The following is a 12,700-nucleotide window of genomic DNA, read 5'->3' as shown; positions in this document are numbered from 1 at the left end:
ATGGACTTTGTTTGGGGCAAAATTACTGGTGGTTTAGAATACATCTTTATAATGGACACAGTAGGGTTAGCATGCAGGAGCGACTATAAGCAACTGTAATTGTAGGTTGTGATAGCATTGCTTAAAGCTATGTCTGACCAAAACAGTAAAGCCCTATCAAAAGCCCACTTTTATCCAAATTAAGTGATTATTATTTCAGGTTTAACATTACTTCAAACATATTTGGTGATAGAGAAAGGACATAACATGTAACATGTACATGTATTTAGACAATCTGGGGGAGTCTATGATAGTTGGTGGTGACTAAATAGGAACCATGTGGAGCAATAACAAACCAGGGTATATGCTAAACCATTAGATTACTTGGACACCTCTAAACAGGGGTATTTTGTCCCAAGCAGAGAGCAGTCACTCATGCACCCTTTCCTTCTTTTTACATGTCCACTTACAGGGTTTTGTTTTTCTGTTTTTCTGCCTGTTTCAGGTACACAACATCCTCATTCTTAACAAGAAAGCACAAAACAAGACCCAACGTAAACCTCTAAAATAATTAATTGCAAACAAAGACCTACAAAGACCAGAACCAGTCTAGGAAATGTTATTTTTTGTGTTTCCTGATTGCTGAGCTATCCAAACCCCTTGGTCTGAAACAGAAGTAGCGAAAGCACTAATGAGTTCATTCTGCGGTTATGCAGTAACCACGGCGGCTCTTAGCTTGTCAACTTAACTAAACAGCAGCAGAATGACGAAGCAGGATCCAGGCTGCACAATCCACGAGTTACAGGATGGGCCTGAGACACAGCTTAGGTTTAGTGTCAAGAAAGAAACTTATTGTTATGTAAAGCGAATATCAGTTGTATAATAAGATGAAGTAGGATGGCCCCTGCAGCAAGAAACAAGAGCGACTGTTCTTTACTCCTCCTCCCATCTTCTCGCTCTCCCTCCATCTGTCTCCTACTTCTGCTTTCGTCTCTCCATCTGTCTCATTTTCGTGCCCTCTTTTGTCTAAAGTTTGAACATATACGATGCTAAAATATGCCAAAAAAAGGGGAAAGGACACGAGAGCGAAATGTATATAGAAAGGGAAAGAACAGGAAAAGTAGGTGAGGGACAAATGAGTGCCGGGGAGGGGGCTTTTCAGAAAACTAGGACATGAGGAAAATAGAAATGAGCAGTGCAGTGAGAAAGATGTCATTGATTTTGTCATTTTCCCCTTTGTGCCCTTTACCAATCTCTCCTGAACATCTCTATGAGATGTATAATTCATGTCACTGCAATATGAGTTTCCATCAGAAAGGTAAATAAAATAACTAAATAAATATCACTATGTAAAGAAGGCAGAGAGCACTGCTCACAAGTCAGCTTTGATGATCTTAATTTTTCCACACACACACACACACACACACACACACACCAAGAGTCAGCTTCAAGGCAACCTTCAAGGCATCTTCACACATGCAACATAGGTCTAAACCTTTCTAGATGGTCCTTAACCTACTAGCACCCAAGCACAAACTCCGTGTGATGTCGGATTGAGCTGAAGTGTGAATATCGCAGTTAATAATCTGGTGCATTCATCGTTAGCGAGTGGGCGTCACACGTGCTGCCTCCTGTATGTTCTATCTATGCAGCTCCCTCGCCTATGAGTATTTCCAGTAGTGCGAAAGTGTTTGAAGCAGCCTATTTCCTGCTGTGTGCTACATACAAGGCAAAAAAAGAAAGGACTGTGGAAAATATCCTGACCTGATTTTCCCAAAAACTGACCAAAGTTCACGCACAACTGATTCTGTGACCTCTTATTCTGAATGGCACTGCTCATATCGTTTGTTTTTAAATTAGCGACGGCGATGTCATCAACAAATGTTTCTGTTATCATTTATAATACGCCATAACTTCCATGATTGCTACAAAGGGTAGTTTTTCGCTAGCAGGAAGTGGTGCAAACGAGCCTGATCGGTGTGTCGTTAGTAATCTAACAGCCAAACATTGGTATAGGCAAAAAGTTGTTATCAACCCAACAATTCAACCGCTGCCTACCGCAGAGACATTAGAGGAATGGGTGATGGAGATCTCCAGAGATTATTTCAAAAAATCAACAAAATGAAACCCTGCTGCTGCAAATAAGATACGACAGCAATGCTCCAGGAAACGATTAATCTTGTGATTTGATCATCACAAGCACAAGCTGGAAAATAAATACATTAACTCAATTCATGTATTTATTTTACCACTCAGTGCGTTCTTTGTGATTCTGTTTATTTCTAATGTGACAGCGGCACGTACAGTTACACATTACAGCGTATTCAAAGAGTCTGTCCTATAGATTAGTAATGGAGATGGTCACCAGATTAAAATTAAAGGGATTTTATTGATTTACAGGTATTACTGATGGGAAAAGAGGCCTACAGTCAAACCTTCAAGATCAGTATCTCCAGTTTCCTTGAATTGCTTCATATCTGTTCGGATAAGATCCATCCTGGATGTAATTAGCATGCTGACTCTCAAATGATCCATCATCGTATAGTTGACGTGTCTGAGTTAAACATTATGCCAGTGTTACTGGAGTGTTTATTCTGTTTTCTATAAACAGATTATGAAGACTTTAAGTGCATTAATTAAATATTCCAGAAATCCTAGCAGAACCACAGTATGTGGTATGTGTAACACGCCAAATGATCTATTACATAAGAGTCACCCACTTGCAGCTCTGCTTTGAAATACCACAATAATATTATAACAAAAATATCTTAATTCAAGGTCAAATCACTCGCTTTTCTTTCCTCTTATTTCTTTGTATTTTAACAACCATTTCTATTTACAAAGACATCTTAAGCCTCACAAACAATATTTCTGAAATTCTCTGCTGCAGATAACGACTACAAGGATTGCATTAATTGGTCAGCTACTCACCAATGTTGGGGTGTTTCAGGAGACGGCAGATACGAGCCTCTCTCTCAAGCTTCTGATGATCTGTGTAGACAAAACAAAAAAAGGTTTATTCAAATTCAGCCACAGTAATAAAGTATTTAATAACATAATATAATTTCCACTTGAGGAACTTTAGCAAAACATATGTTCAGCTGTACACGATGGATAAAAATAACTAAACACCTATTAAGTGACCTGAACATTAGCGTTGAGATGGGATTTACTGAGGTTAGCAGCTGATGATCATCTAGTCTGCCACATTAATTTTGCACTTCCTCCATGTTCCAAAAAGTGATGTGAAATATTATTAACATTTCAGATGTTTTATGATTAAGGGAGGTAAAAGAACTGGCTCTGGTAAAACAACAGACAATATATTATCATAAATAGGTATTTAAAGATCCTGACAGAAAAAGCTAGAGCCAGTATTTGTGACAATGAGCCGATCTGTTTAAGTCAGCTATGCTGTTCTGGGTTTACTGTCCCGGTGCATCAGTGTACCGTTGCTCACCGATGCACTGTCGAATCTGACATTGCTTTATACATAAAATAATAATTTCCTATACCTTGCTCATAGTGATTATTAGAGCTTTAATTTAATTGGTATATGTAACTAATTCTATATTGCTTAAGTATACATATCAGTAAAAGAGTTAATCCCTGAAACAGTTATGTAAATCTTCATAATTCAGTTATTTTTAGAAATACATACAGGAAAGGTAAGGGGAGTCTAAACCATGTGACATGCAATGCTTCCTTGGTGGAAATGAATGGGGGACAATGTGGTTTTATGGTGTGGGCCTTCACCTGCTAGGTGCTACATTATCACCAAATGTTTGGAACAATAATGTTTGGTTTTTACACACTGTGGTGTTGCCAACAATATACCCATTAATGTCCTGCAGTTAGAAGAGAAGGGCCACCTTTTACAAAGCCCCAAGTATAGCACACACCTTCATTATTTATGTTCTCTCCATCCCAAATAAAAATTTCAGTGCCTGAGACTAGAAAACCAAGGCACTCATGTTCCTTTTAAAAACTGAGCTACAGATGTTTAGTATTAAAAAACTACTGAGTCATCGGGCACTTTCCTGGGGAATTACGATGTATGGCAGCTGTCAGTCATAAAAGTGTCTCTGTATGCAAATATTTAAATGAAGATGTGTTTTATGTGCAGAAAGAATAAAGTAAGCCAACACTCATAAGCAGTAGCAATACAGTCATTTGCATGTAGAGACAGTCTCCATCTCTAAAATCTAACAATATGAATTAAAACTGAGCTCCAGTGCTAGCATTTCTGCACATGTGGTTTTAAAAAACACACACAATCAAACGAAGAAGTCTGTCTGTAGCAACAGGTGCAGCGGTTTGCATGCATGTGTGAGTGTATGTGCTACAGGGTTTAGTGTGAAGCTCAGTTATGGACAGTGCAGTATTTGCACTTTAGACAAAGATTACACACCCGCCTCATCTCCAAACCAACATCCTTGTTTGAGGATTTGTCCAAGTCATGTAGCAACGTGCGTTTACACGAGTGCGTTTGTGCACGGTTTGCAGGTCTAAACCACACGATACTTTTAAACTACTCCATCTAATTACCATGGGAAGAGGCCATGCAACTGCTGAGGTCAGAGGTCACATGGGGTAACTGTAATGAAGAATGACTCAGTGTGTGTGCTTTATCACTGTGGTGAAGCCAACTCAACTCCACAGCTCCATGGCGATGACACCACAGAGACACAGACTCAGTAAGATTTGCATTCATTTCCCCAGCGCAGCAACTACCTCAGATAAAATTCACATGCTGTTGCTGAGTAATCAACTATCACCTTACCCAGCTGTTCTTCTATATTGCAGTATAGCGTTCACAGGCATTACAGCATGTTACTATAAAAGGCAACGTTATTGTTCTGCAGTTTTCTAGATGGTCTCTGGCTGGCATTTCTACCAACGCTGACAGATAAATTATATTTACAAACATATGTTATAAACGCATTATAAATGGTTGCCTGAAAAGCAATTAGAACAAAAACTTTATGAACATGCACCATATGACCCTTGGCTTTTGAGTCAAGATACATCATACCTAAGATTTAAGAGGTTTATTTTTTTAAATAATAATAATAAAAAAAAATGGAGATTAAAAAAAACCCCCAAAACAACAATGATGGGCATTATCTAGTATGACTTTTGGTTTCTGGAGCTGCAGCCAACACACAGGCAGAAGGAATACTCCAAACCAGGAAAAAAGTGAAAGGTAACCAGAATTGTTAACTTAGCTCGTCGTCAAGTTCAACAAAAACCTTCCTGAGTAATACACCAATACTGCAAAGGCTTCTCTCTCAAACCTGCCGGACAGGAGGTGTAAATTTGCAGAAAAACGTAAAATCTTCCTTTTCGATCTGCTTGTTTGAACAGTATGTTATGCTACCAGTTCTGTTCCATTTTAACATGACACATCTTTTCAGATTGTTGTAAACTTGGCTCTAGGAAGACAGCATTTTTAATCCACCTATGCATAGTTAATTGAGGTTTTTATAGAAAGATATTTGCTGCTGTAGATATTACTGTTGCTGCTCTAGAAACTCAGTTTAGTTACTTATGAATATAAACATATCCTATTATATTTAAAGCCAAAGCTAGCCAATAATTTAATATACAAGATGATTAGAAAACCCCCAACCACCTCGGTGCTCTAACCCAAGCACCTACGCTCTCCATAAACCTGGGAAACATTTTGAATTTAAGTGTACAATTTATGTTTGTTTATTGTACTTAATATCGTCATAATGAAAAGCTGCAGACTTCACATCGTGAAAGCCTACTTTCTTTGCTGTATTCAGCTCTATTTTTTTAACTTGCTGAAGATTTGTTTGTCCGTCCTCCTGCACCGTGCTACAATCTCTTTTCCACGAACCTCCCTGTTGTCTCGCTACAGGTGTAGATTTCCCTCATCTAAGAGAAAGCGAGTGAATAAGGGAGAGACCTGAACCACCTCCTAATTACACCAGTGACGCAGGACAGAGACAGACAGACAGAGAAGGAGGGAGGATTATATGAAACGTCCATTTGCTAGAAGAGGATCACAGCTCCCCTGTGTGTGTCTGTGTGCATGCGCACGCAAGCTTCTGTGTGTGCGTTTGTGTACAGCTGTCTACCCTGGTGCAGTGTCACTGCAGTGCTCACTAATTCATTCAATCTCCTTATTTGTTGGTGCGAGAGTATGTGGTAGAGGAAGACAGGAAAGAGAGGGCTGGAGGGTAATTACTGGCACTTCCTGCTGCTCTCTAATTGGCCATCTGCTTTGCCATGGGGCGGGCCCACAGCCATCTTACATCAGCTGAGAAGGATGGAGAGGACCTGACACACATACGCACACCCCCCCTCTTTCTGCCACACAAAGCTGACAATCTGACTGAAGGCTTGAGGATCCAGTTCAATCTGTTTCAGGCAAGTTTACATCCAAAATGTTAGGACGGGAAATACTGACAAAATGACGGAAACGGTGTCAGTACTGGTTACAAAACCTTATTTTAGGGGTTCGTTATTTCAGATAAGTTTTTACTAGTAGGGGTGCAACGATATTCGTATCGATATTGAACCGTTCGATACAGTGCTTTCGGTTCGGTACGCATATGTATCGAACAATACAACATTTGTAATTTATTTTATCAACTTTCCTTCTGACGATGCTGTCTGTGTGGAGCGCTCAGTGAATCTGCGTTCGACTACTCCGCCTAGGCTGCACTGTCGAGCGCAGATCCACTGAGCGCTCCACACAGACAGCATAGTCAGAAGGAAGAGCGCAGGGCACCTCCCCCACCCTCATTCAGATCTGGCGTTTGGAATTATTTTGGTTTTCATGTGACGTATGACCCTGAAGGTAAGCGAGTCATGGACTAAAGTAAAACAGTATGTTGGATGTGCCATGCAATGCTCAATTACATGGGTGGGAACTAGTGTGTTAGCACAGTTAGCTCGTTAACGTGTTGGCCGTCTAGCCCCATGCACGGGGCGATCGGCGGTAGCTCGTTAACGGAGATTTGCCGTGTTGTGGTGTTAAGGTCATTTCAACGAGATTAACCTGAAAGCACTAGTGGGAACACAACGAATATGACTGCACATTTACGCCGACATCATCCTAGTGCAAAGACAAAAACAACAAGCATGCTACTAACTTTAGCCGAGTCATTTAGACAGCTGTTAGCACATGATTCTCCTTATGCTGCTGAGAATATAGCCCAGAAGAAGCGGATAGTATAGCTTTTATTTTGGAAAGAGACATTTCTCTGTAATAAACTCTCTTTTCCAAAGATGCATGATTCCTCAATCAGATACAGGGCTTGCAATATCGCTAGCCTGACGTCCTGGGGCTAGCGATTTTTTCAGTCGGGCTACCAAAATCTATCTCTTCCCTGCCCGTCGGGCTATTGTAGGAAAAATATATGTCAATGCTTTTGCATTCTTTCAGAAATGTAGCTGGGTTATTATGTCATTGGCATCGGTGAGCCACTGTCAATATGTGACATATTGAAGTCGCGTTTGAATTTGCGCTTGTTTTTTTGCTTTCACTTTGCAATCGTGCGAACTGTGTATAGAGAGCGACAGCACTGATCTGTGAGTGATGATAATTTGTGCACCAATTCCTCTGACATCGTCTTATTAATCGTTAGCTTACTATGCAAACATGACAAGTGAAATCTCCCGCAGCAAGCTTAAACATGTGAGAGGTTGATCGCAGAGAATCACTGAGCGTTATGTGAGTGCGTGTGTAAAAGCAGCAGGATGTATATTTGACTACGATGACCTGGATGACTGAGAACCTTCACAGACAGATATATATTTTAGTTCTGCTGAGCCAAATAAGACAGGTCAGGGTGAAGAAGTGACAGCCAAAGAAAAGCTTACCACAAAACGGAGAAGTTATGACAAATCAGACTATAAGGCAAAAAGAAAGTGCAGCTTTATGGTTTCATGGACAAAAGAATTTCTGTGGCTGCAATATGATGAGCTAAATAACCAGGGCTGCACATAAGTGGTCCGCAGGTGCGCATTCGCTGTCAAAATAAAAAACACGCACAAGGGTTAGGGTTAAATTTAAAAACTGTACTTTTGAGTTAAAATATATATTTATAATTTTAATAAATGACAAATTAAAAATGCATGAACATTTTTTTGTATCGAAAAAATATCGAACCGTGACACCAAAGTATCGAACCGAACCGAACCGTGAATTTTGTGTATCGTTGCACCCCTATTTACTAGAGGTGGTTCTGTGCTGCTTATTTTTCCTAAACTTGTGGTTTAAGAATTAAAATAATATACGATACAATTAAGATATAAAACTGTTTTTCCTGTTCCTTGAAAAGTATGGCAAAACTTGTCCTATAAAGTAGAAATGTTCTCAAACAAAAAGCACACATCAAGTAAAACACATGTACTATTTCAATAAGAGACACACGCACAAAAAAGTAATCATTAAATAAGCCGTGCTACACACACGCAACATGTTGCCCAACATGTTGCTTCTGAGAAATTACTTTAAAGCCACTATCAAAAAGAACGAGAAGGGAGACATAACATTGATTCGAATGTCACTGGGATATATATATATATATATAAAACCAGTTCCCCCAACAAAAGGTTTAAAAAGCTTTTGTCTGATAATACTTACCTACTATGCATGTGAAGTTTTACCTCCATTTCTAATAAGCATGTTATTGTATGATAATAATTAGAAACGTCTGCCACCACACAGCTGAAACAGTCTCGAACCCCTACTGTGTGCACGTGTCAACGCAACACGATTGGCTAATTTCCCCCCCCAATCTGACCATTTACTTCCTCCTTAAGTAAAAGCATAAAAGGTGCTCAAGGGAGTCTGAACTGTCATTTAATTTCCCTACGTCATTCAGTCAGAAAACATTGCTAATATGCAATCACCAGCCACTTTATTAGTTACACCTTGCTAGTACTGGGTCGGACCTCCTTTTGCTTTCAGAACTGCTTTAATTCTTTGTGGCATAGGTTTAACAAGGCCCTGGAAACATGCCTCAGACATTTTGTTCCATATTGACACAACACCTGTTGCACTACATCAAATAGGTGCTCTATCGGATTGAGATAAGGTGACTGTGGAGACCTTTCGAATATAGTGAACTCATTGTTTAAAAACAAAAATGTAAAAAAAAAAAAACCCAGATGATTTGAGCCTTGTGACATGGTGTACTTTCCTGCTTGGAGGCAGCCATCAGAAGATTGGCACACTGAGGTCATAAAAGGTAGGACGCTGTCAGCAGCAAGACTTAGAGAGGTTGTGGTGTTTAGACCAACCATTTAAAATGGTTTAGTACCAAGGGCCCCTAAGTGTAAGAATAGCCCCCTAAACCATTACACCAGCAGCCTAAACCGCTGTTATAAGGTAGGAGGGATCCATGCTTTCATGTCGTTTACATCAAACTCTAACCCTACCAGCTGAATGTTGCAGCAGACTCAGACCAGCGAACACTTCTCTAATCTTCTTTTGCCCAATTTTAGAGAGCCAGTGTTAATTGTAGACTCAGTTTCCTGTTCTTAGCTGATATGGAGGGCACTCAGTATGTTCTTCTGCTGCTGTAACTGCTTTAAGCTTCAATGTGTTGTGCATTTAGAGATGCTCTTCTGCATACCATGGTTATAACAACTGTTTATTTGACTTTATGTGTCTTTCTATCAGCTTGATGCAATCTGGCTATGCTCCTCTGACCTGTGGCATTTTCACACCAGTCCCTGTAAACCCTAGAGATGGTTTTCTGGGAAAATCCCAGTAGATTTCTGAAATGCTCAGACCAGCCTATCTGGAACCACAACAATGCTATGTTCAAACTCCCTGGAATCAGCTTTCTTCCTCATTCTTATGCTCACTTTCAGCAGGCTGTCTACATGTCTAAATGTGTTGGTTTGCTGCCATGTGATTGGCTGATAAGAGATTTGTGCCAATAACTGGTTTAACAGGTATACATATCGTTCTGTAGGCAATTTCAGTGATTTAATACCTTTCATATTTAAATAAATTTACAGATTGATTAATTTTTTTAATATATATTTATGCATCATTTACTTGAAAACCATTTTTTTGCTCAATTTCTGTAAAAATAAATAAATAAATAAAAAGAAGAGAAAACTCATGGAACAAAGAGACTTTATGAAAAGTAATTCAGAGTTCTAAGCCTCCTTCAGAGAGAAAACAGATGAATCTCACTGGTTTTCTGTTAACAACAACAGTAACAAGTGACTCTGGCAACAGGAGATGAGCCATGAACCAGCGATGAAATTGCTGAGCAATAAGTGCAATTTGTAAAATAGAGCAAGAGAAATCATTTCACTGGAACAATAATATCGCCCCAGGCCACTAACTGTAGGAGGAGAAGAAAAAAATATTAAAGTAGTATTAAAGCAGACCATTTGTGTCTCTCACACACACACACACACACACACACACACACACACACACACACACACACACACACACACACACAGTTGCTGCAGACAATGCAGCAGCCATCAACCTTCCAGTCACTCCAATCAACAAAATAAAACAGAGCATTCATACGGCGCAGATAGACTCATGCTACGCCAGTGCAGATTTAATACTTTGCATCACTTTGTTACATTTTTCACAATTTACCTCACAGTCTGTCATTTTAATTAATTACACGCACAAATCTTTGGCAGCCAAACAAACCCCTACCCCACTTAGCTAAAGCTGCCAAAATGAAAACCTCCATTTCTTTACAGTGAGAAGCAGGTGGGTGTCACTGCCTACTGCGCATGCTGCTGCCCACTTGCATCCATCCCAAAGGGCCTGTGGACAAAACTATACCACAGCCAACTCCCTACATTTATCTATTCCCCCCGCCAACATCACCCACTTCCTTCCTTCCTGTTTTTTTTGGTTTCCTTCCTTCTTTCCTTCCTTCCTTGTCTCCCCCCCCTCCCCCTCAGATTACTGCAGTGTTTACCAGAGCTTTGGGAGACTTACCCACCAGGCCATGCAAGAGGTCAGACTTGCCCTATTGGGCTTTAAAAAAAAAAAAAAGGACAGACAAAAAAAAAAGAAGCCCCACCCAAATCCTACTGGGCAAGATGCCTGCTCACGCACTGGCCTCCTGGTGTGGACGTTGTTGTGTTTGTGTGTAGGTGCATCTTGCGTCAGCAAGTCAAGACAGCCTACTGCAATACTTCTATTAGCACCAAATTCTCTAATTCATTCCTTTGTTCAGTCTATTGCATCTCCTCCTCAGTCTCATTTCATCTCCCTCCCCTGGTGTGGAGTGTCACCAAGTTTCTTGCAAGACTACACTGTTGAAAATCTCCTCCTCCTCTCCTGGCCAGCTTTCTTCTCCCCTGGCAAAAACACACATACGCACAGACCTACATTGTACTCCATGCCTCTGCAAAGAGCCAACAGTTTTCTGCTGAGCCTGTACTTTTCCTTGGTGGGACATTAATACTGGTAGCTGCCCTATGTGTACACTTGATGGCAGGGATAGAACAATAACAGCATTACAACACACTCACACAAAACAGACATACTCCATTAGTATAACTCCCGCTCTCTCTCAGTCTCCCTTTTCACACAGACACACAAATGCCATAAGACACAGACAACAACAGGGAGGCGCCTAAGGAATCCGTGGGGTCTTAGTGGTTGATGAGATACATTTAGCGTAAGTGGATTAGCCTCAATACAAACCAATCCCCCATTGCAGCAAGACGAGAGAAAGGCAATGAGAGAAAGGCTGGCTGAGAAAGAAAGAAAGGCAAAGGTATAACAAAAGAGTACAGGAAAGGAGAACAAAGGTGTGTGTGTCAACACCAGAAAGGAATCTGCAGCACTAATTTGGCCCATACAAAACTGAGAAAACCTGAAGTCAGGGGAGGTCTTGCCATAGTGACATAAGCTCCCGTCATCATTGCAACATTACACGCCACACCATGCATGAGCATGTGGGTGTGAACGTCTGCAGGGAGGCACACAAGTGAAGCAACTAATAAAATTCAGGTGTGGACTGTGCAGCAGCAGCAGCGCCAATCAATTAATTGTACAGCGGCTGTCTGCTCGCACCACAGAGGAGCGATTGAAAGTTATTTAATACCGAGTTTCTAAAGAGCGTTAGAAGATTCTGATAAGAACTCCCCACGGACACAACGACCCAATAAAAGATTTCCTCTGCAACTGGAATCATGGGACTTCTGTTTCTGCACAATTTCCAATAAGCAGGATTTTTCTACACAATATTGGGATATTTTATAACTTCAATATCTGTGGTAAGCCACAGCAGGAGGTGATGAAAAAACAAATCAGTGACAGAACTGCTTTTCAACAACACTGAATTTATGGGATTTATACAACGATATGGTGAAGTACCTTGATTTGTTAAGCATTAGTGCACTGGATTAGCCACAAGCATGAATTTAAACCTGTTATTTCAACTACAAACTGCTTCTGAATATGGTTTTCCGTGGCATCAGTGCGTACAAAGAAAATAAGCTATACTGCTCAATATTTATCATTTGTCTGTGTCAGTGAGTGTGGTGTTAGCATACCTCTTGCAGACAGCTTCTTAGTGTTGATGATTTTTGCAGCATATTCCTGTCCTGATGATTTCTTTACACACCTACGCACCACTGAAAAAGCTCCCCTAAGAAGAAAGAACATAAACAACCAAAAATCAGTTCCATTTCAGACACTGCCTCTCTGGCACACACGCACACACACACAAAGTGTGAC

At 40.4% G+C, this 12,700-nt stretch overlaps 1 protein-coding gene across 14 annotated transcripts in view; it reads right to left on the bottom strand.

Annotated features, from left to right (window-relative positions):
• The window catches only part of LOC147323602 (calcium/calmodulin-dependent protein kinase type II subunit gamma), a 41,932-nt gene that overhangs the window by 27,008 nt on the left and 2,224 nt on the right, over positions 1–12,700 (bottom strand). For all 14 annotated transcript variants that reach the window (XM_086304048.1, XM_086304054.1, XM_086304057.1 and 11 more), the window contains exons 2-3: positions 12,517–12,611; positions 2,911–2,970 (exon numbers count right to left, since the gene is read on the bottom strand). In XM_086304048.1, coding sequence (XP_086160174.1) covers positions 2,911–2,970; positions 12,517–12,611 — 155 coding nt within the window. The remainder of the gene's footprint in view (positions 1–2,910; positions 2,971–12,516; positions 12,612–12,700) is intronic.

Source organism: Aulonocara sp. 'chitande type north' Nkhata Bay, linkage group LG8 (assembly GCF_057382095.1).
Source record: "Aulonocara sp. 'chitande type north' Nkhata Bay isolate Kocher_YH1m ecotype deep benthic linkage group LG8, A_spYH_male_GT1.1, whole genome shotgun sequence".
NCBI lineage: Eukaryota > Metazoa > Chordata > Actinopteri > Cichliformes > Cichlidae > Aulonocara > Aulonocara sp. 'chitande type north' Nkhata Bay.
This window is presented reverse-complemented; position numbering and strand designations above follow the sequence as displayed.